Raw genomic sequence first — 22184 nt, 5'->3', positions numbered from 1 at the left:
TCTCCCTCGACTCTTCAGTAACTTTTGATTGGGGTCGAGATTTTAAACTCACCCCGTACTTGATCTCGTGTATGAGTGTATCTAAAGCTCATAAGCATCATACTATAGTATCATTATTTACTCAGATCCTAACAGAACTTTTGAGAAGAATAAACTAGCAAAAAAGTGTTAATGTAAAATTTGAGAAGAATAAACTAGCAAAAAAGTGTTAAAGTAAAACATAGCATGGCCTTTTAATCGAAGGAAATCAACAATTTTACGAGGATGAGACTTCATTAGTTAACATCATACATAAACAACAGTTAATGAGCAACACAACAGTAATTGATGATACTTTGTAGTAAGATACAAGGAACAAAGAACGTTTTCCAAACTTGAAAGCGATCCCACAGAATGCACACCCAACTTCGGGGTGGTCGTAACCATTCAGAGTCTTCTTTTCCCCCTGAACAAGTAACAGCTTGCTAAGACAACCGATTAAATCACTGAGTACAGAATTAAAAACATATAGCAATATAGTGTATCTAGCATAATTGTAATAAAAAGGTAGATATATCATTTTTATTTTAACTTCAAATATTTAGACTATGAGAAATTTTAAAGTAAGGATGTCCTAACTTTAAGAAAAGTAAGAACATCATATGTGGGCCTATAATTCAATTATCAGAAACGTTCATATTATAATTCAATTATCAGAAACGTTCATATTTTAGAACATCATTCAAAGATCACCCTTGCAAAAAATAAACCAAATCGAAAACTGTTTAGACAGTTTATTACAGCCAACATCATATCAATTTTATCCGAAGGACTGTATTTGTTTGCACAGTTTAGATGACCAAACAATTACCAGTTTGGCTGATTTTTTACAAGGATGACCCTTGAGAAGGAAATTAAAATATGAAAGGTTTTGATCACCGAACTGCATTGTCAAGTGTTACACAGAGAAGATGTTCTACTTTTCTTAAAGGACATCCATTACTTGAATGGGCTTGTTTAGACTATAGTGCTATAGAGAATAAAGATAACATCACTAATTCCAATATCAAAAAATGATTACAAAATTAGTTAATGAAGTACAGTTAAAAATGGGCTTCATATTTGTATGCTAAAGCAGAGTTAATGTAAAGCAAGATGTAGAAAAGTTAACTTTATCAGCTAATAGATACTACCATTTCTTTTGTTATTCTCTTCCCCCTTTTTCCACTTTCCGGTTTTTCCAGGAAAACAATACACATTTCAAACATGATCAAAGGCCTATTCAGAAGCATAATTAATGCCAATTATAAACGGTATGGATACCAAAGAAGCATGCATAATGGCTCAATAAAGCCTTTCTGCTTTGAATTCAAGTTTCTTTTGGTTGATTTCAGGGTAACTAAATAAAAAAAATAGGCAGTAAAATATTATCTTTAGCTCGTTACATGCCATTATTTAACACTATCTATGTACTGGGATTATCGGGAAGCAGCCATACTACCATTGAGAAATTCAGCTCCTGAAATCTTATGGCAGCGCAATTTCATTACAGAGAAACACTGGTAACTTAGTTCTTCCTCAAGGGCCTTAATAATGTCATACATGTTCCTTTTATGTTCCACTTTCCCACCTCTAGTTTTTAGCTTTGATTTCGCTCATCCCGAATCCCCTCTTTTACCCAATTCATATAGGTCATCACATAAAATTATAAGAGAATCTAATACACTGCCAACGGAATTAAAAGGTGACCACAGTTGAAAAATGGATAAAAAGGATACCTGAATGCAACCTTATGCAACCAAGGCACCAAAACAACCACCAGCCATATTCAAGAAGAAAACAACCATAAGGGTGAATCTTAAGACTTGGGGACAGTAACATTTAGAATTTTCACATCTTGGTGGGGCCTGTCTGCCTTGCCTGTTTTCACTTTATCTATAGCCTGCAAAAATGAAAAAGAGTATTACTTGTCTGATCCATGAGAAATAGATTAATAGATACAAGATCTCCACATGCAAACAAAAAACAGTCACGCTTGGTGACCCTATACTTTCCATGATTAGGATTACATGGTATACTTAAATGCCCATCATCTAAAAGATCATAGGGCAATTTTCTTTGGGTGGTGAACATTGTCATCCCTGTACGACATCCAAAATCATAGGTCAAGTTCAAATATACCTGTACGACATCCATTCCTTTGATAACTCTGCCAAAAACTGTGTGCTTGTTGTCCAGCCAAGGCGTAGCCACAGTGGTTATGAAGAACTGAGATCCATTTGTATTTGCGCCCGCATTTGCCATTGATACAGTGAAAGGCCTGTCATGTCGTAAGCTGCAGGAACGCAAACATTATTTCATTGAATATTTCAATTGGCTTTCTTTATTGAAAACCCACAATGTGAAAGAGAAGTGAAAAATTGGTTGGTAGGCAACAACAGATATATGTATAGTTAGCGGGTGAATTGGTTTTTTCTTTTAAATTTTGTTTAAATGGTTTTTTTTTTTTTTAACTGTTTTAACCTCTTTAAAAACTTTTATTTTGACAACTTTGTTTAACAAAGGGTATTTTAGGATATTCCCAAGTTAAATCAAATCCTAGAGTTCTCCTTTATATAATAGTATAGATGATAACAAAAGAGAGCACAAGCAAGATAGAAACAGCCTAGTGTTATCATCCATGCATCGCTAATCTTTCATGCAAAGAATTTAAGTGTTCAAAGTTGATTTCAATTCCATATTTACCATGTGTGGAACTTGGTGTGTCATATAATCAACATCCGTACAAACTTTACATAACATTCTTAGCTCAACTGTCCAGTATAGACATAATGTCCAACATTCAGGCTATTAAAAGAAGGCGCATCAGCATACATCTTCATGATATCTGTAAGCTCGACATACATCGTTGTTGGTCCATTTCCTGACAGCTTAAACTTTTAGGATCTAGTGGCAATCTAACAAGGTATCTGAGTCTTGGTTTTGGGAGGTCTTGGGTTTGAAACCTATCATTTCCATTTCCCACTTATTTGTTGGTTTGCAGGGTGGGGCTGCACCTATATACTTCCTAACAGCTTAAGCTTTTGGGATCTAGTGATGATCTAACAGTATATAGACTGATTGACTTGCATAGACACTAATGATAGCATTTGCAGTACAGCAATTAACCTTGCAGCATTTTCAGCCACCACCAGGGTGGGTTTGGGGCAATGTGACATTGCATACACAATATGCATGTTTATAAAGAATAGGAAGATGAGCAGATTTTATATACATTAGGCTCATTAGCACACCTTTTTGTTGCCAAGTTTCATCAGGGTTAAGGAGAAAATGCATCAGCTAGACACACCAGCCACATCAAATATACATAAATTTAACAGCTAGCAGCTTCTTTAAAGTTCAACTATTGAAAAGTGCCAAACAAACAGACTAAAAATTCTAAATTTATTTCATCATAATCTGATGTAACACTGTTCTGTTTGTCTATGACTCTGAACATAAATATTTACCTTTTGTGAAATTCATCCTCAAACTCCCTTCCCCAAATGGATTGCCCACCAGTACCATCTCCCAAAGGATCTCCTGTTTGTATCATGAAACCTTTGATGACTCGATGAAATATGAGATTATCATAATATCCATTCCGGCAGTGTGTTGTGAAGTTCTCCACAGTTTTCGGACATTCCTCTGGATACAATTTCATGTGTATATCACCCATTGTAGTATGCAAAATCTAACAAAACAGAAGAGGGAATTTTTTCATTGAAGGAAGGTGTGTGGGGGAGAGGGAGAAAAAAAAAAACAAAAGAGATGATTAGACAACCTATAACACATCCAAACAATATGGTGGATAAAAAAACAGCAATACTAAAGCCATATATGATATATGTAAAATAAAACTATACCATGTAATTGATAATAAAAAATATACATCTAAAGATCTAATCCACAAAGCAAACCAGAAGGCGTGAAAAACAGTGAACTTCTATTTGTATATATTTTACTCAAAATAATTGATGAAGGTGGAAAATTGCACATCTAGTAAAGATAACACGCCAAAACATATGCCCTTCCATTCATAAATTATGGCATTTGGTTCATCCAATTAGTAAATACATTCTAAATAGAATAAAAAAATCGTGTCAACAAAAAGGAAGACATATGGTAGAATGTACAGCTAGAATTTCACTTTCATTTTCTTAAAATGAGAAAAGATTATACTCCCATGTTCCCTGAGAAAACTCTTTCAAAAAAAGATATATATTCGAATTGTATTTTCAATTCCTATTCAACGTTTGCAAAAGAACAAGACCAAACAAGTGTGAATCATCCTCTCTACTTTACCCTTCACCTTTCATTTTCTCTTTCTCTTTCTAATTTGGAACGGCATATTAAGAAAACCAAAACAAATCCAATAGGTTTTGCAAAGAAAGAAAACCAAATAATCCCATATTATCCTCTCTTCTTTTCGTCCCTCATTTTACACTCACCTCTCTTTCTAGTTAAGAACATATTAAGGAAAAAAAATATCCAACAATGTAACAAAAGAGAAGAACGAGGATTTCTAACAAGATTTTTTAGGCAATTCTATGAGTTATTTATCATTTGTTGTGCAATATAACATTTGAATTTCAAAGGTCCCTTTTACTGGTACCTTACAAATTTATATTTTTGATAAGAAACATAAGTTTTATTATTCAAAAATTAAGCACAAGTAAAATGGACGAAGTCCATCATATCCAAGATGCATTCCTAAGAGAAAGGAAACTCACCACATTGTCAGGAAGAGATGTTGTAACTGATTTGCCAATATCGGATACAGCCAAGAGCTCATCAGCAGGAGGCTTTTCGTTAAAAACATCTCTTCCCTTAGTTGCATCTTCAGGCTCCTCTGGTTCTCTCTGACTGATCAGAGCGTAAAGAAGTCAGATCAAATCAAATTAGAAATGAAAGAATCACAGTTCCCAAACTCCATAAATATAAAATAGTCTAATGTATAAGGCCATCTTGGTATTTAGAGGTAAATGTCACATTCAAACGAACTTTGACAGGGAATATTGCATCCTATCTCCCACAAGATGATCCTAAATGACAACCCAATTTCATAATTTCAAGGACTTCTACCATTAACATGCTCTAAACCAAGTGAAAGAATAACTTGGGCATCTGATAATCAACCTTGTAACAATCTAGAAACAGCTAAATGAACCACAAGTGCATGCTTACACTTAAACACCAGTAACAAACAAGTGTTCTAGAGGTTTTCGATGTATTAAAGTACCTGAACAGGTAGATTCTGTGTTTCTTGAAAGCACAACATACAAGAGTGGGATCTGTCAAAGGCTCTTTACTCTCATTGGCATTTGCTGCAGCTGCGGGAATTTTTCTAACTTTTTTACTGCTTCTGTCGCCTTGGTATAAGGCAATTCTCAGAAACCTGTCATTGTTTTCCACTTTTCCAAGAATTCGAGCAACTTTATTAGTGTGTAGATTTACCACCTAGAAATAGAAAACAAAAGTAAAAAGAACATATTAGAGTGTTTTTTTTTTTCCAGGGAGAATGCAGTACAACTGTAAAACCCTAATACATGACAGTAATATCTTACTTTTATCCCAAGGAGAGTTGCATATATAAGAAAATTTGAGCTTTCATCAAAAACTGCATTTGGTTGTGGGGCAGCTTCTGTTTTCTCAATTTCCTTCTCAACAGCCATTCTTCGCCCAAAGTCAATAGCTTCCAGCTGGTACAAAGGCACATCACTTCTCTGGAGATCTTGGGCTACCTAATCGGCACAAGATATAGATCAGTATAAGTGTCCAAAAACCAAAATAATCTCGAAAAAATCAAGAATTAATTTACTTATAAAAAGTAATCAAGTAATAAATTAGCATTACCTCAAGAGATTCATCATACACCCGTCGTAGTTGACCTGTTCTAAACCAAAATACACGTATCCTTCGATCAGGCGATGTAATCGAAAATTGCATACCATCTGGGCTAACCTGAAGAAGCAAAAAGAAAAATACTAGTATGAGATTTCTTTTGTCATACTGATACATCAACTACTAAGGAAAAAGAAGTGAACCAATAGACAATATTAAGCACTATCCAATTATAAAAATAGAATGGTTTCATAGTTCATGAGCATTTAAAGCTAGAAATAGTCCATATCCAGACCAAATACTCAATGAAATAATCATAGTACCTCAATAGAAGAAACAGTAGTTTTGCATTTCACAATTTCGAAGAGATTAGTGTCACTTTTGAATCTAAATTTCACCCTGCAAGCACCATGTGAAAGCAATACAGTTACACATCAATGTCTATTAGGATGTGGAGAAATAAATACTTGACCATAATTCATTCAAAAAAAAAAAATAACTAATCAGATTCCTGTTATACATCTACTAATGAAAGAAGAAAAAACAAAAAAAAAAAAAAAGAGACAGCAAAATATGCCCAAAAGAAAGACTAAATAACAAGGTTCCTAAATAACAGCACATGTCAATGTTGAAGTCTTTAAAAAGCTATGCAACAATAGTTTCTAGTGTCATATTTGGCAATAATAAAGGAAATCAATAATTGTTAAATTTGCCTGCTTTTTGTGCAACAATAGTAATATAGTTTTACACTATTTTCTATCCAAACCAAGCTACAGAGGAAGTTGTTAATACTGCTGCCAAAAATAATATTGATTTATGATCTCCCATATAAAGCGTTTGTGGATTTTACAGAGTTGTACAGTTGTCTATATGGATAAAGGAAAATTATATAAACATGTCAAAGCACACATACCCATTCTCTGGGAACTCAAGGGTATCAGGTCTCCAATACTCAACCATTCCCTCCGGACCAGCTGATATCACTGTATCAAATACAGGATTGTACTTCATAACTTTCACTGGGCCCAAGTGTATCTGCGGATAGAATTAAGAAAACAAATGAAAAAGAAGATTAAAAGTTCAGTTGACATAGGTGCATACGTTTCTATCAAGGAATAGAACTCTTTGTAGAAAAACACCAAGGGAATGCATGCATAACCTTGTTTAGGAAAAAATATCCAAGGACTTTGAAAAGAAATGACACTTCCAATGTTGCAACATACCTCTTTGGAGATTATAGGTTCATTTGTACCAGCTCGTGCATCGAAAATGTGTACAAATGACGAGTTTCTATCACTAATGGCAAGCCTGGCTTTAGCATCCCCTTGTTTGTAGACCCACTCAACAGCACCCGGAACAAAGTGTGTGCGAATCATGACCATCATATCATAGTTGACTACATCATATATCTTCACAGAGTGATCATTTGAAATTGTGCAGCAAAGCAAACCATCAGCACTAACCTGCATAGCTGAACCAAGTCATGGTTGATGACTGCAATAACAACATTTACAAATAGATACAATCATAGATGACCAAAGAAAGAAAATAAGTACGTTGCACAGCCAAATAAATGTGTGTGCAATAAGTTGAAGCATTACAAACCCAAGCATCCACAAATCCTCACATATCAACACATACATGTCAGGACATGTCTCCTGTAGGCGCCATGAGCAATAGGAACAGAACAATGCATTTGCAAGTCCACAAATACAAAAATCCAACAAATAATTTATGGAAAAATAATTCTCCATTATCTCCAGACTCAGAAATTTGAGGACACAATGTCAGGAGTCATTTTTATTTAGCACAAACACTTTAAATTAAAAAAAAAATAACTTGGGGACCATTTGATAACATTTATGGTTTTAGTTGTTTTTTTTTTTTTAAAGAGAGGGAAAATGTATGGGAGAATGAGGAAGGAAGGTGAGATATGAGATATGCTGGCGTAGAACAGATCGTTGTAGCAGTAAAAACCACGCTAGAAAAGGAATTTCCAGCAATAAACAATAGAAAAAGAGAGAAATAAGTCATATGATCAAATTTGGAACATCGATAGATGATTTTTAGGGTGAAAAGACCCACTAGAAATTCTATAATCTGAAATTTCTGAAAAATACTGCATAAAACAGCATACAAAACCTCTTAATTGAGTATTTAAAAGCAGATAAACCATACCTTACCAGTTATGAAAGGATATGTGCGACATAACACTAAGGGTGACAATTTTTGAAATGATACAATAACACGACTCGAAGACGACACAAAATTAATGTGTTAGTTGTAGGGCATAAGTGTTCATGTCAACCTGTTCAACACGATTAGTGAAACAGTTCGTGCATAGGGTCAACTCACCCAACCAGAATATGACATGTTTAACAATTGTGTCTTGTTGACAGATTTATAACCATTTTTATTGTAATAATATTTTGAGTTTAATATTAATGAACAAATATAGGCCAAATCTTAACCGTTTGGGTTATAAACGTGTTAATAGACAGGTTAATCGTGTCAACCCAAATATGAATTATTCCGACCTAATTAATAAACATGTTATGCGTGTCATCTCATGTTTCCCGTGTAAATATCGTGTTGTGTTCGTGTTGAGAAAATTCAACACGACTAATAATCACGTTGTGTTTGGGTCTGTGTCAATCATATTAGTCGAAAATCCGTGTCCCAACTCAACACAAACACAACACGCAAACAGAATTGCCACCCCTACCTATCATATCTTCATGTATTGCGCCTTTATTCAGAAATCTAAGTTGTAGCATCAAGACACTACAACAAGAGGTCAATATGTGATTTTTATGTGTTCAAAAGTGTCCACATTCAAAATCAGAACAATTGAGAATCAAATCAGGAATCAATATGAAAGATTCAAGAAGAATATGCATGCAGTCATATAAGGACAAATCAGGTCTGATTCCATGTTCATATTCAATCCAATATGGATCTAGAACCAAAGCAGTAATCAATCTTAAAAGTAAGATAGCACAATAGTAAGCATGTAGTAATGTAAGGAGGAAGAACTCACAGCTAGGCCTTCAATTGGACCAAGGTGGGATCTAAAATGCTTTGCAAACTCAATACCAACAGGCTTTTTCTTCCAAAACTTCAAATGTCCTGGTGGAAAAAGACAAAAAAAAGGGAGCAAGAAGTGAGTGAGACTTATTTAAATAGCTTAAGAATTGAAGAGAACCAAAAAAATCTTAATGAAAAGGTTGTAATAGTAATATGCATCAATTCTCCAGTCTAGGTAGTAATATAAATTAGATTGCACCTGGTTAAAGGACAACAAAATTTGGATTCAGGTTGGGGCATCACTGCAATAATTAAGCTGTTTAAGGAAATTTATATCCATTGTTGTATTACTACACATAAAAAAGAATGTGGGAAGCTATATTCCTTTCTACTTCAGGATGTCACTACTGACATAATGTGCTAGCAACGCAAACCCCATTCTATCAAACACACACTATGCATAAAAGTATTTGCTCAAAGACGCAATCCTAGAATTCCGTCAGTTTTCTGGGTTTTACAATGCATGACTTTCATTCAACTCAAACACCCCAACAATACAAATATGAGTCAAAAATAGGCTCATTATGATGTTATCAAATTAAATACAGATCCAGTGCATATAAAGCCAGCTTAATGCATCTTCTTTCCCTTTCTTATCTTTGGAAGAAACATTTATATCAGTCTGCTCCAAATAGCTAGTTCATTATTTACAAACTATACTGCAAATGCAGAAGTAGCAGATGACGTGCATAATACAAGGGGAAGATCTATGCAGTGATTTTCAGACATACAAAAGCAATCTTAGTCTTACCATCAACACTTCCAGTTACAAAAAAATCTGCGGCCGACACAGCTACATGTGTAACCACATCTCTATGCATATAACTTTTCTCATACCTGTTTATGCCACCAGATTAAGAAAAAAAATCAAACAAAAAATCATTATCAAGAACTTTCAGTGAATCCATTCAAGCTTTTTTTAAGTAAAACAACCAAAAGAAAACAAGAGATATGTCCTCCACAACCAAAGCTCCTAAATTTTTATTTTTATTTTTTGTAAAAAAAATAATAAATTGAGGAGAAAACACACAAGGCCATTGGCTAACATGAATTCTGAAACTCAAACAGAACTTGAAGCATAAAATCACTGCAATTCCAATCAAGAGAAAAGCAAAGCCAATGCGTACATGTGAGCGGAGGGAAGGGCGTCGAGGTAGGCGTGCTCGAACTGGAGAGGCCGCTTGGGCCGAGTGCTAGGGGCTGGGGCTGGGCCGGGCCCGAGTATGGGCTCCTCCTCGCTCTCCGCCGCCGCCGCCGCCGCCGCAGAGGTGGCGTTGCCGTTCTGAGGTTCCGCCATGGTTGCTTGATTGCTTGGTCCCAAGGGTTTTGGTCTCGAGGTCTGAGACTAGAAAATCAGACTGAAACAGTAGCTAGCTTCTTGTTGGAGTGAGCGTCGCGTAAGGCCTAAGCTTGAGTTCTCTTCTTCGAGTTCTGAAATTGGCTGCAAAGGGAACACGAACGACTCCACCGCTTTGTTTTTTAAAAACTGAATTTGGTCTGGTTTAGCTCAAAACTGGGCTGTGGGCCGACCTCCTCCAAATTTTGATTAGGTGAATTGGGCCTAAATTTAGAATTTGACCTTAGTCTTAGGGCCAGTTTGCTTAGATTGAAACATGTGTTGAGTGTTCATAGGTTGGTTGAGAAATTATTTTGTGTGACCATAAGACTACGTGACATGATGACTTAGTGTTACTAATCTGCTTAAATTATAACACGTGTATTATTATTAATTTCTAAAACCCTAAACTCTAAAAATACTCTTAAATCGTACACATGTTAAAATCTAAGTTGGGGACATGTTATAATAAATGGATTGGTAATACCATGTTATCATGTAATGTGGTATGACGGTCACATACAATAATTTTTCATAAGATTGAGGCTTGTACCAAGAGGAAAAGATCTAGAGTAAGTAAGTCTTTAGAATTAGCCTTTTTTTTATTTTATCTTTTGAACTATAGGTCTTTAAAATTATCTTAAATGATGAAGAATTAAGGGTGGGCACGGTACGGGACAGTTCAGTATAGACCACTTACTGATCCCAAAACCGAAATAGGTAGCTGGAATGAAACAGTTTGGTATTGCCATTTTTAAGATTTGCATCCAAATCAAACCGAAACCGCCAGGATTAATGCCCACCCCTATGAAGAATAGTGAGATAATGATGTAGGATTTAGAATAGGTTTATGGTTCAATTCCTCAAATGTAACCGAATATAAAACAAATAAAAAAAAAAGACAAGGACTTGTGGGACCATGAAATATTCTAGCATATGACCATGATTTATTCTAGTATGGGACCTATCCATTTTCATGGAAAGATCATGGGTCTTATCTATTCTCATGAAAAAAAAAAAAAAAAAAGGAAGGGACCTTATCCATTCTTATGGAAAAAGGAGGGAACCTATGCATTCTCATGGGTGCATTGGAAAAGGCATGGAAATATAGGACCCATGGTGTTAGAAGAATACGATCTATGTTTTGAGAGACCTATAAATTATGGACATTGTCCAACAATATGCAAAGGGACCAAATATATAAAGCATGCAAGGAATTCAAGGACCCATTAAACATGGGGCAATGGGTTATCACCCACATAACCACCTAAAGGGGTCGGATGCACCCAAACCCACCAATGGGTCCGGGAAAGCGCCAGATATGTCCGGACCCGCCAATGGGTCCGAAAAAATGTGCCAAAGAGGCCGGGTACCCCTGGGGAGGCTCTTAGGACCTGTGGATAGGTCCATAATCGCGCCTAAAATGGGCAGATGTATGCTAAACCATTTAAAGAAGGTATTCTCATGATAATTAGGATCTAAGAACTCATAAAAGAATTGGGAAGCTAACTCTCATATGAATCAAAGTGGCTTGAATCATTCCCAAATAAGGATTCAAGTATAGGAGTTCACTCCCACAAGGAGTATACTTCCCGGTGATTACAAATCTAACAAAATTACAATCCTTAGGCCATGGGGATTGATTTATCCTCTATAAATAAGCTCTCATAAGATCACACAAAGGTAAGTAATTCCAAAGTTCTAAGTCAATGCTCTGAGTTGATAATTGATCTTGTTTTCTAACTTGACCGTCAAAAAGCCTTTGGCCGGCACCACACCGATACCCCCTTACCTCTAAAGGTTTTGTATGTTTTCAGGACGAAGATTTCTGGATTCAAGCTACTTGGAGATTTCTTGTTACAATAGGACTTCTATATGAGCCCAATTGTGGTTCATATTAAAAACAAAAAAACAAAAGTCTCTTACTTTGATTTTTTTTACTAATTCAAATTTGAGGAGTTTTATAAGGCTTTATCCCTTACTAGCCCCTTTTGGGACTTTGGATTATGTTGCTAGATTTGGAGTGAGATTTTTGGACACAATATGATAATATGACTTGAATCTGAATTCGATATAATAATATAATAACACGACTCAAACTTGACATGAAGTTAACAAGTTTGCGTTGACCATTGTTTGACACAAACACAAATATAACACGACTCGCTAACATAAATAATAAAAAGTCATTTAACTTTAGGGACAAAATCAGTTTTTTAAAAAAAATACTAAAACTCTATATTTCAATTTAGGTACAAAGCCAAAATGCAGTTTACAAATTGACCAGTAGCTTGGTAGATCAATCGGCCAAAAAATTTTTTAACCTACAAACTCAGTATAGCATTCACAACTTTTGACTTGTTCATGGTTTGCAAATTCCTCTTTCAGCTAAACTGCCATATATTGTTCAATTGAGCATGTTTTTAGGTGGCAAAATGTGGTCGCTGATGGGCTTGCTGGGATAAGCTTTGGACTTTAGTTTAGGGCTGCATGTTCCGATCTTCACTCCCCTCTCCTTCTGTGTTGGGCCTTTTGGATGATCGATCTCATGTACAAAGACAAATATTTTTATAAAAAAATGAATAAATACACATTTTATCGGAGATAAGAGATGCAAATTAAGGAGAGAGAGAGAGAGAGAGAGAGAGATGGAGATGCAAACAAAATTATTGATGAGGATTGCAAGATTGTAAGCAAGTAGCAACCAAGAAGCATCATGTGAGGTTCTCATAAAAGTAAAACAAGAGTAGCTCTCAAAGACTCAAAATCCTCCTTGCTCAACCCCACATTCTTCCTCCAAATGAAACATACACGTGGGAAGGGCATGGCCTTCACAACCAAACACACACATATACATCCATGATCAGTGGACAGCCTATGAGCCTATGTCAATGACACTCTTCTTTGGTGTTTATTTACTTCCATTCCAAATTTCCAAGTGGATATCATTTGTTTTAGTTCATATTGTCGACTTATGATGCTTCCAACCCCCGGCATTGACTATGAAATATATGACCTTAGTACATGTCGGTTTACGAAGAGTTTAATTTGTCAAATCATAAATTAGGCTATCATGTGCATACTAGTAGTACCCCTTTGTTATTGGGAAGAAAGAAGACAAGCATCAAGCATCCAACAACAATAAAGATACGTTCGAGTTATCAACTTATCATCCACTAACAACCAACAAATTCCTGCCACGACAGATACAAGTACAACCTTTAACAAAAATGTTCTCTTATGAGACAATTTAACGTGTTATAATGATCTCTTTACATAAGAAGAAAAATGAGTCACATGTTGCAGGACAAATTATATGGGAAGATAACATTTTGCAGGTTTTCAGTAATTATCAGTTTTTAGGTGATATGCATGATGTAAAATTTTTGTGATAGAGGTTGAAGTGTGCAATATATATTTTTATTTTTATTTTTATTTTGTGACTAATAATAATCCATTTTCTCAGGACAAGTTTGATCAGATACAACTTGTCTACTAAATGGTGGGGGAATAAATGGTGGAGGTGTACATCTCAACAATGCCCAATTGACCCCTTGGAAAAATGGGTGTCGCTTGATCGCTGATGCACCCATTAATGATCCCAATCGCCTAGCCGGATCCTTAACCAACAGTTGTGAGATGAGGTCCTTGGCCGTGCCGGGCACGGCGGGTTCTTTTGGAAGCTCTAGGGCACGAGCCACAATGTTAGCTAGGGTTAGCTCATTGTCTACACCCCTAAAGGGCGTCACACCATAAAATAGTTCAAATATAAATATCCCTAATGTCCACCAATCCACTGCACTACCATGACCCTCACCGGACACTATCTCGGGGGCCAAGTACTCATGGGTCCCGACAAACGACATGGACCGGACGTCAATGGGCTCGGCCACAAACTCGGGACCACTTCGATGGCCCTGCTTCTTCTTGCGCTTGCTTTTCGGATGGAAACATGATACGGCGGGGACTATACAATTTGGAATGATGCATGAAGATGATGCAAAAGGGCGTGGATCAAGTATGTAGTCCTTTTGAGGGGCAGAAATTGAAGGATTCTGATTAGAAATGATCTGAGCCGGGGTTGATGTAGAATCGTCGCATTTTAACGAGAGGTCAAAATCTGTAAGCATGATGTGGCCGTCCGATCGAACTAACACGTTTTCCGGCTTTAGGTCACGGTACACAATTCCCATCATGTGGAGGTACTCAAGAGCTACAACCACCTCTGATGCGTAGAACCTAATCATGAGATTAAATACCAGTTAGTATTATAATCATGCACTCACATGATTACTTATATCATAATCTCTTGATTATGGAGCACTTTCAAAGACATGAGATAATCTAATATAAAGCATAAATATACTATACTGGTTAGTAGTCGTAAAAAGAACTAAACAATTGAATTAGATGATTAACCATAACTTCTTTAATGATGCTCAATCATTTTGAAACAAAAAGGAAACAAGTAATCAACTACATTATAATTGAATCCACAATAAACTAAATCATAAAGAAAGCCTTATTGGTATTCTTTTGCAACAGCAAAGATTGAGTTTGTTCCCATTTGATTTCACTTGCAACTTTTGCAAGTTGATAACAATATCATCAGGATGATCTTGTTTACAAGAAAATTAAAACATTAATTTGTGGCCCTAGGTGTCTTTTAATTTGCAAGTTAAACAACAAATACACATGCACATGATAGTAACACACATACCAAGCAATACATACACATGAATGATAGTAAAAGGCATATAATTGACTCCATGTTGTACACCTTTCCAAATTTGTGTAAACATATGAGAAATACACATCATCAATTAATTGCAAGGCATGCAACAACTTTCTATATTTACATATTTGTGTAAACGTATGAGAAATACACATCATCGATTAATTTCAAGGCATGCAACAACTTTCTATATACACATCATCAATTAATTGTAAGGCATGCAACAACTTTCTACCTTATTTTTATATATTTTTTGAGGACCTAATTTTTGGCCCTTCCTAAATCTCTAAATCCCCTGGCCAATGGTCTAAATATGTTTGGTTGAGAATCCTTATGAATGATAAAGAAGAGAATCTCATTTTTCGTGGTTGAAAAATAGAATGAGATGGGAAAAAAAAAAAAAAAAAAAAAAAAAAGAGAGGAATAAATTAATCTCTGGGTTACAAGCTAACAACATTTTCACCTTTCTTCCATCCCTTTATCTTTTACTTCTTAACCTTATTTAAGTTCCTTCTACCTTTCCTTACCAAAGAAAGCTGATTAAAGCATATATATAGAGTATAGACCACAGAACCTTATCCCTACTTCAATCATATTTTGAGAGTTTAGGTGATGAAATTCAAAAGATAGAACTGTATAAAGAGTCTCAACTACGAGCCAAAAAGCAATATAAAACAATATAGGGACCACTATTTAGAGATATCCTTACTTAAAGGAAAAGAAACCAGAAATCCTGAGAGAGTCAACTAAACCCAATACATGAATTCAGATTTTCAGGGATCTGTTTGGTCCAGGAATTAATGGAACAAAAGCTATCCTAGAGAATAGAGAACAAGAGAAATGTACTGACTGCTGAAACAGTGCGAGGGTTTTACCCCCAAAAAAAAACTGTAAGAGGGGTAGATAAGAATATAAATAGAAATACCTTCATAATTTCATAGTTAAAACCTAACCAAATCATTCTACAATAAATCTGTCAAAAAACAGAATATAAAATGACGGAAGAAACGGCAACAATCGCTGCAAGAAGTGATCGACTGTTTTGAAAAAACAGCGCCGAGTGATTGGCATAATTGGTAAGAGCAATGAACATATATGGCTGAAATTAATGGGGTCAGGCTTTAGGTATCGAAGTGACATATGCTGAATTTAAAAGCATCAATTGTTGCTCAACAACCTGCAACTAGGCAGACACTTAGTAGTGAGGAGACATAAAATTTAGAGCATAACCAACACTTATTATCAATTGACAAAATAACAAAAAAAAAAACAAAACAAATCAAGACACCTACACTTACTCCGTTGGTTGGACACCGTGTTATTATGTTTTAAAACTTATAAAGGGCGGCATTGAATTCAGGTGTTATCTTGAAAAAAAAAAAAAAAAAAAAAATCAGGTTTTATCAAAGTCTATCTCATCCCTTAAATCACTTATTAATTTATCAACTAAAATGGGTCACCTTAAATCACAAGGGAACTGTACAGATCCTATGGGGGGGTTGGGTTTAATTTTAATGCCTTTTATTGCTCAACCAATTGTAGTTATACACAGATCCAATATTGGCAAATTAGATGACCACATTACCGAACACAGTCCACTAATTGAGCTGGCTTTGGCACCAACATTACCAACTTGTGGTTGACCTTAAAAAAGTTATTAATGCTAGGAAAATATAAATTGTATAAAATAAAAAAAAAATAATATCATGGCATTAGTTTTTTATTTTTCAGAAAAAAAAAAAAAAAGGGAAGTCAAATTTCTGCCACAAGAACTATAAACCATTAACCCCCGAGATTGTTACATGTTACTAGGAGGTAGTAAAGTACATGTTTACTGATATGCTGCACTTGAACTTACTTATTTTGTACGTGCATGTAATTATGTAATTATTGGCCTTTAAAGTTTAAGCATATAAGGCTCAAAATTGATCAACATACTTTGAATCTTTGATAATAAAAGAAAGAAACTAATTGACCTACTTTACCCTATCATGACAATGAATGAGCCACTTGGCAGCTCAAGGTGCCCCACGGCCCCCACCACGTCAGCTCGACCGCAGCTGACAACTATCTCAATTTTTTTTTTTTTATTTGTACGGGAGAATAAATGACGAGAAGCATCAAAATTTAGAGTCCTACCAACTAATTAATAGTTGTTGGTTTTCAGTTTTCACTATAGAAATTTCAAATTTGAATACATAGAAAAAAAAAATTAAAATAAATTACAAGGCCCCAACTTCCAAGTGACTCACATAATTTTATTTTTTCTCCTATGTTAGAAACTTAGAAGGGATTGAAGTTTCACCTATTTAATTCACACTCATTTTTTCTACTTTCTTTCACCCCCTAAGCTAACCCAACAACAAAAGTTAGAACTGTCAATTTGCTTTTTTGGTACAGTGAACTGTCGAATTTTCAATCCTTTTTAGAGCCAATATTTTAATATAACTATAATACTGCTACATAATGTTATTATTATAATAAGAGCGGACGATGCAAATTATCAAGTGTACCTCAGGCACACCGTAAACCTTTGTTCCCTCACGATCAAATATGAAAAAAAAAAAAAAAAAAAATCCTAAAAAACGGTGACCAACCGGTGGACCCCACCAACAACTGACAGACGCACCGTTACGAGGTCTGGGTCCCACAGCACGAGTCAGAAGTCTGAAAGACTGAAACCGTGCAAGCACGCTTACGCACACACGGCGACACCAAATCTAAGCCCCTCTCCAATGGTTGTTTGTCAAACCAAGCAAAAACGGAAAAGAAGAAGAAGAAGAAGAAGAAGAAGCAAAAATAAAAAAATGAAAAAAAATATTAAATTAATAATAAAAGGCGTAATTATTGTTAAGTCAGTTATGGAAAGCGAAGACTAATAATAATAAGAGAAGGGAGAGAGCTAACGTGCGCACCTGACGGCAGGGTCGTCGAAGCGTTTGAGGGGCTGTCGCTGTCGGAGCACGTGGAGGTCACCGCCGGGGCAGAACTCGGTGAGGAGGAAGAGCCAGTTGGGCGCGTCTATACTCGCGTAGAGCGTGGGCAAAAAAGGGTGGTCCAACATTTCGAGTATTTCCCTCTCTGTCCTCGCCCTGCCTTCCTTGCTCCGACTCACCAGCTCCTTCTTGTCCATCACCTTCGCCGCGAAAACGGCGCCGTTTCCGTTTCCGCCACCGCACTTCAGCTCGGCTAAGTAGACCGAGCCGATGTCGCCGGAGCCGAGCCGTGAGGAGAATTTGAGGTCCGAGAGGGACAGCTGGCGGGTCGGGGACTCCGATCGGATCTTGTGGATGGCGGACCAGCAAGGGTCCGAGGACGGCGGTCGGAGGGGCTTGGAGACGACGAAGCTGCCCAGGCGCGCCGAGGAGGAGGATGAGGCCGTGAGCGTGGCTTCGGAGCCGGAACTAGTGCTGCGCTTGGTTTCTGTCGCGGTGGTTGTGGTGGCGGTGGAGGTGAAGCTCAGGCTCTGGAGGTCGTCGGCTAAGTCGTCGAGCCGCGGCTCCATTGTTGAGAGAGAGAGAGAGAGAGAGAGAGAGAGAGAGAGAAGGGGACAGGGAGATTGTCTGTGAGAGAGTGAGAGTGAGGGAGGTTTTGAAGGGTGGGGGGAGAGGTTGTTGGGCCTGAAAGGTGGATTCGGGCCAGCGGTGGGCTTGACTTGCTTGGGATTTGGGTGCACAGGTGGGCCGGCTTTGTGTGGACAATGCCTCTGGAAGTTCAGATTTTTTTATCCGATCATGGAGCCTTGGATATATACAATACAAACCACTAATAAGGATATTATATATTACAACTTTTTTATTTATTAACAACAAATGGGTTTGATAAATTTTTGTCCAAATTTTCAACAACCATAAGTTATTTTTTAAAAAAGGAAAAATGTGATCATTAGAATCAACTCTGCTTCTCTGCACTTATGCATTCAACCAAATCTAATGATTGGAATCCAATGACATCAATATAAGTGAAAATAATTTAAAATTCATCATGCTAAAATATTGACCATAGAATTTAGTCGGGAAAAACTTATAATGTTTGACATACTGTGTTGGACTCTCAAAAAACAAAATATAACCGATTATCAAAAGTCGGTATATTTTGAGAGTCGTCACCAGTGATAGTCAGTCTATTATGAGAGTAAGAAAAATGCAACATGAGGCGTATAGAAGTTTTTCAGATAGAGTAACTTGAAATATTGTTCCAAATGTGCATTACTTTGGAGTTTGGAGCTAGTCTGATGCTCACGCTCTTATTTCTTGGGTTCAATAGGTGGAGGAGGATTTGGCATCTGTTGAGCACCTTTTGGATGATAAGTGTGGGTAGTTTAATTAATTTGCAGTTATTTTTTAGTGATAAGTGTGTGTTTATATTCTGCATAAGTGTAATTGTGTTACTGATGCCTTAGCTTAATTTGCGCTAAATTTTATAATACTCTTACTGTAGGGTTAATGATAATGCTCCTTCTTAATTGAAGCCTTAACTTTTAACTGATTTTTTACTCCCAATTAAGCATCAATAACACTTCAGTTATAAAAAAAAAAAAAAAAAAAAAAAGAATGTACATTTTTTAAATCCAAGAGAATTAGTCGATGATCATTTGGCCTAACCGCCTAGTAAATAATATCCAGTCTCTTTTAGTCAGAGTAAATCTTGAATTTAAAACTCATAGACGCATATAAAAAAAAATTCAAAGAAATTAAATCAAAAGTCAATCGAAGAAAAGTTGAGATTATAAAAAGGAAAAAGAAAAAATCATGTGGTGAAATTTGATTTTCCCATATTTATTCTGGTAAACGATGCACACTCGCACGAGATGTGGGGGTGTTTCTCGAGACCAAAAGTTATATATAGACTATAGTTAGCAAAAGCTTGGAAGCATGTGCTGAAGAAAATAGTAATATAATGTGCAGAAAGAAGAAGATGATAGAATTCATAATTATGTAGGGGGATCACTTTGCAGCGCATATTAAATTCAAAGGCAATTGTGTTAAAGTAATATTTGCGGCACCAAATGTTTCGAATTTGCTATTCTAATCCAAGTTTGTTTGTGTAAGATATGGCTTTTCATTGTTTATGGTTCTTTGCACTGTGAATAAACCAAAGGATGGATATTTTAGAACATATGGGAAGGAGACATAACAACAGGCTTTTCAAGTGAGTAAAAGGACAACTACTTCGTAGTTAGAAATCTCATACTTTGGGGTGACCACAACTTTTTGGTTTAATATCTATGTTTTCATAAATGTCTCTTCGTGTTCTTGAAAATGATATATATTCACTTTTAATTTAGTGGTTTTATTTTTTAATTAAAAGAAATCAAAACATTAAATCTATCTTAATTCTAACTCATTATTCCACTCACACTTACACTTACACCCCCTGAGGTTTTATTTTTTAATTAATTTTGAGTTAATTACACTTACACCCCCTGAGGTTTATCGTCTTTTCACATACACCTCCTGAGATTTTAATAATTACACATACACCCCGTGAGGTTTTTAAATAGTGGTTTTATTTTTTAATTAAAAGAAATCAAACATTAAATCTATCTTAATTCTAACTCATTATTCCACTCACCTCCACAACTTAAACTAGTTCCAATAACTTATTTATTAGCAGTTGTGCGCTATATGCCTATATGTGCAAGTGCACGCTTTTGAATAAACTAAACCACTTTTAATTTTGAGTTAATTACACTTACACCCCCTGAGGTTTATCGTCTTTTCACATACACCTCCTGGGGTTTTAATAATTACACATACACCCCGTGAGGTTTTTAAACTGTTACATATAACCCCCTATAGTGAGACGAAAATGATGAAAAAGTATGCAAAAAAGCATGCTAAGGGATTAAATAGCCTAATAAGATTATTCAAGGTGTAAGGTTCAACCTGAATACAAATATTTTCTTTTTTATTTATTTATTTATTTTTCTCGTAGGGGGTTATATGCAACAGTTTTAAAATCTCAGGAGGTGTATATGTAATTATTGAAACCCCAGAGGTGTATGTGAAAAGACGATAAACCTCAGGGGGTGTAAATGTAATTAACTCTTTAATTTTATACCACAAATCGCATAATGCCACTTGCTTTTTCAACAACATGTATTAACTTGTTTGGTGAATTTGCAGATTGATTATTCACATGGACATGTTCCAAAAATCATTAATTTTAGCTTTAATTAATAAGTACACATTGCCTTTAGAAGTCCTCTCTAATATTTCAGTTGGCAATAACGCACTATTAACAAGTCAGTTGGCCATTTACTACTATCTGCTAATTACTTTCTTAATTTCCCGACAGTCAAATATGTTGTCTTGCTACGTACAGTTATGTTTTAACTAATCAACTGTGCCATCTTTAATTCACAGTTTGAGAACGTTTCACTAGCAACGTACATATATAATATGACAAAATGGGAACGTTATCCTTTAGTTAATAACCAGTACGTACTACAAGAATAATGCTCATAAATGCAGTCAGCCAGCCACATCTGATGGCCGTACAGATGTACCCAACGCGAGCGCAGTTGAGTAAACTTAAAGCTCAACAAAAAATAAGAATTAGCTAAACTCAACGAGCTAGCTAGACTCACCTATATATTCTTTAAACCTACAGCTCAACTCCTTAGGGATGAATTCAAGTTTTGAATCTGGGGTGGGCTGGAATGGGTTGGGGTGGGTTAGGATGAGCTAAAGTGGACTAAGTTAGAGTAGATCGGGTTAACATTACTTGAAAAAACAAATGTATATTACAAGGGATGTAGCCCTTGTAATAGATTCGGATTCGTCCCTGTAACTACCTATTTATACGAATGTACATGGAAGTTGGTCAAGGATATATCCCAATTTTTATGATTTGTTTCAGACCTCTAAATTAAATTTCAAAATTTCATGATTAATCCTGTCCTTATGCGAGTCTAACTTGTCTTATGATATGCGCTCATCTAAGGGCATATATATTTGTTTTATCGCCTTGATGGACGCATACATTTTTAGCAAAATTTTTGCATTTTCGATCGACCCAGGCTACTTAATTTGAAGGCTCATTTGGTTCATGGATTAGACGTTTGTGAGTCACTATGAGATTTAATTCTATGTAATTGGTAAGCATTTCTTGGGAACGTGATACCTATTACTTGGCTAATCTCATGCCCATTTAAGTATT

General features: G+C 35.9%; 2 protein-coding genes across 3 annotated transcripts; both read right to left on the bottom strand.

Moving 5' to 3' along the window:
• Positions 1–241: 241 nt before the first annotated feature.
• On the bottom strand, positions 242–10413 carry CYP71 (cyclophilin71). Of its 2 annotated transcripts, XM_086254650.1 has the most exons (14): positions 10077–10413; positions 9701–9786; positions 8903–8991; positions 7086–7325; positions 6776–6897; positions 6186–6261; positions 5875–5982; positions 5586–5762; positions 5261–5478; positions 4752–4884; positions 3489–3712; positions 2161–2314; positions 1758–1921; positions 242–445 (listed from the first exon to the last, which is right to left on the bottom strand). In XM_086254650.1, the coding sequence occupies exons 1-13, from the start codon at positions 10244–10246 to the stop codon at positions 1838–1840; spliced, it is 1881 nt and encodes a 626-aa protein (XP_086110776.1). In that variant the 5' UTR covers positions 10247–10413; the 3' UTR covers positions 242–445; positions 1758–1837. The 2 variants fall into 2 exon arrangements, with proteins under 2 accessions (XP_086110776.1, XP_086110785.1); XM_086254659.1 differs by lacking the exon at positions 10077–10413 and having other exon boundaries at positions 7086–7333; positions 9701–9726.
• Positions 10414–13689: 3276 nt separating this feature from the next.
• LOC147298986 (Protein kinase superfamily protein) lies at positions 13690–18576 on the bottom strand. The gene is made up of 2 exons (XM_086254761.1): positions 17936–18576; positions 13690–14524 (listed from the first exon to the last, which is right to left on the bottom strand). The coding sequence occupies exons 1-2, from the start codon at positions 18523–18525 to the stop codon at positions 13729–13731; spliced, it is 1386 nt and encodes a 461-aa protein (XP_086110887.1). The 5' UTR covers positions 18526–18576; the 3' UTR covers positions 13690–13728.
• Positions 18577–22184: the final 3608 nt, after the last annotated feature.

This window comes from Dryas octopetala, chromosome 1 (genome assembly GCF_963921425.1).
Source record: "Dryas octopetala chromosome 1, drDryOcto1.1, whole genome shotgun sequence".
NCBI classification, from domain to species: Eukaryota; Viridiplantae; Streptophyta; class Magnoliopsida; order Rosales; family Rosaceae; genus Dryas; species Dryas octopetala.
Note: the sequence above shows the minus strand (reverse complement) of the source record. Positions and strands in the feature narration are given on the sequence as shown.

Coding starts and splice junctions, on each gene's coding strand:
- CYP71 (XM_086254650.1), bottom strand. CDS start 10,246: ATGGCGGAACCTCAGAACGGCAACGCCACCTCTGCGGCGGCGGCGGCG. Junction 8,992..9,700: donor TGTAACTGGAAGTGTTGATG/GTAAGACTAAGA, acceptor TTTTTCCACCAG/GACATTTGAAGTTTTGGAAG. Junction 5,763..5,874: donor TGTATGATGAATCTCTTGAG/GTAATGCTAATT, acceptor TGTGCCGATTAG/GTAGCCCAAGATCTCCAGAG.
- LOC147298986 (XM_086254761.1), bottom strand. CDS start 18,525: ATGGAGCCGCGGCTCGACGACTTAGCCGACGACCTCCAGAGCCTGAGC. Junction 14,525..17,935: donor TTCGACGACCCTGCCGTCAG/GTGCGCACGTTA, acceptor TCTCATGATTAG/GTTCTACGCATCAGAGGTGG.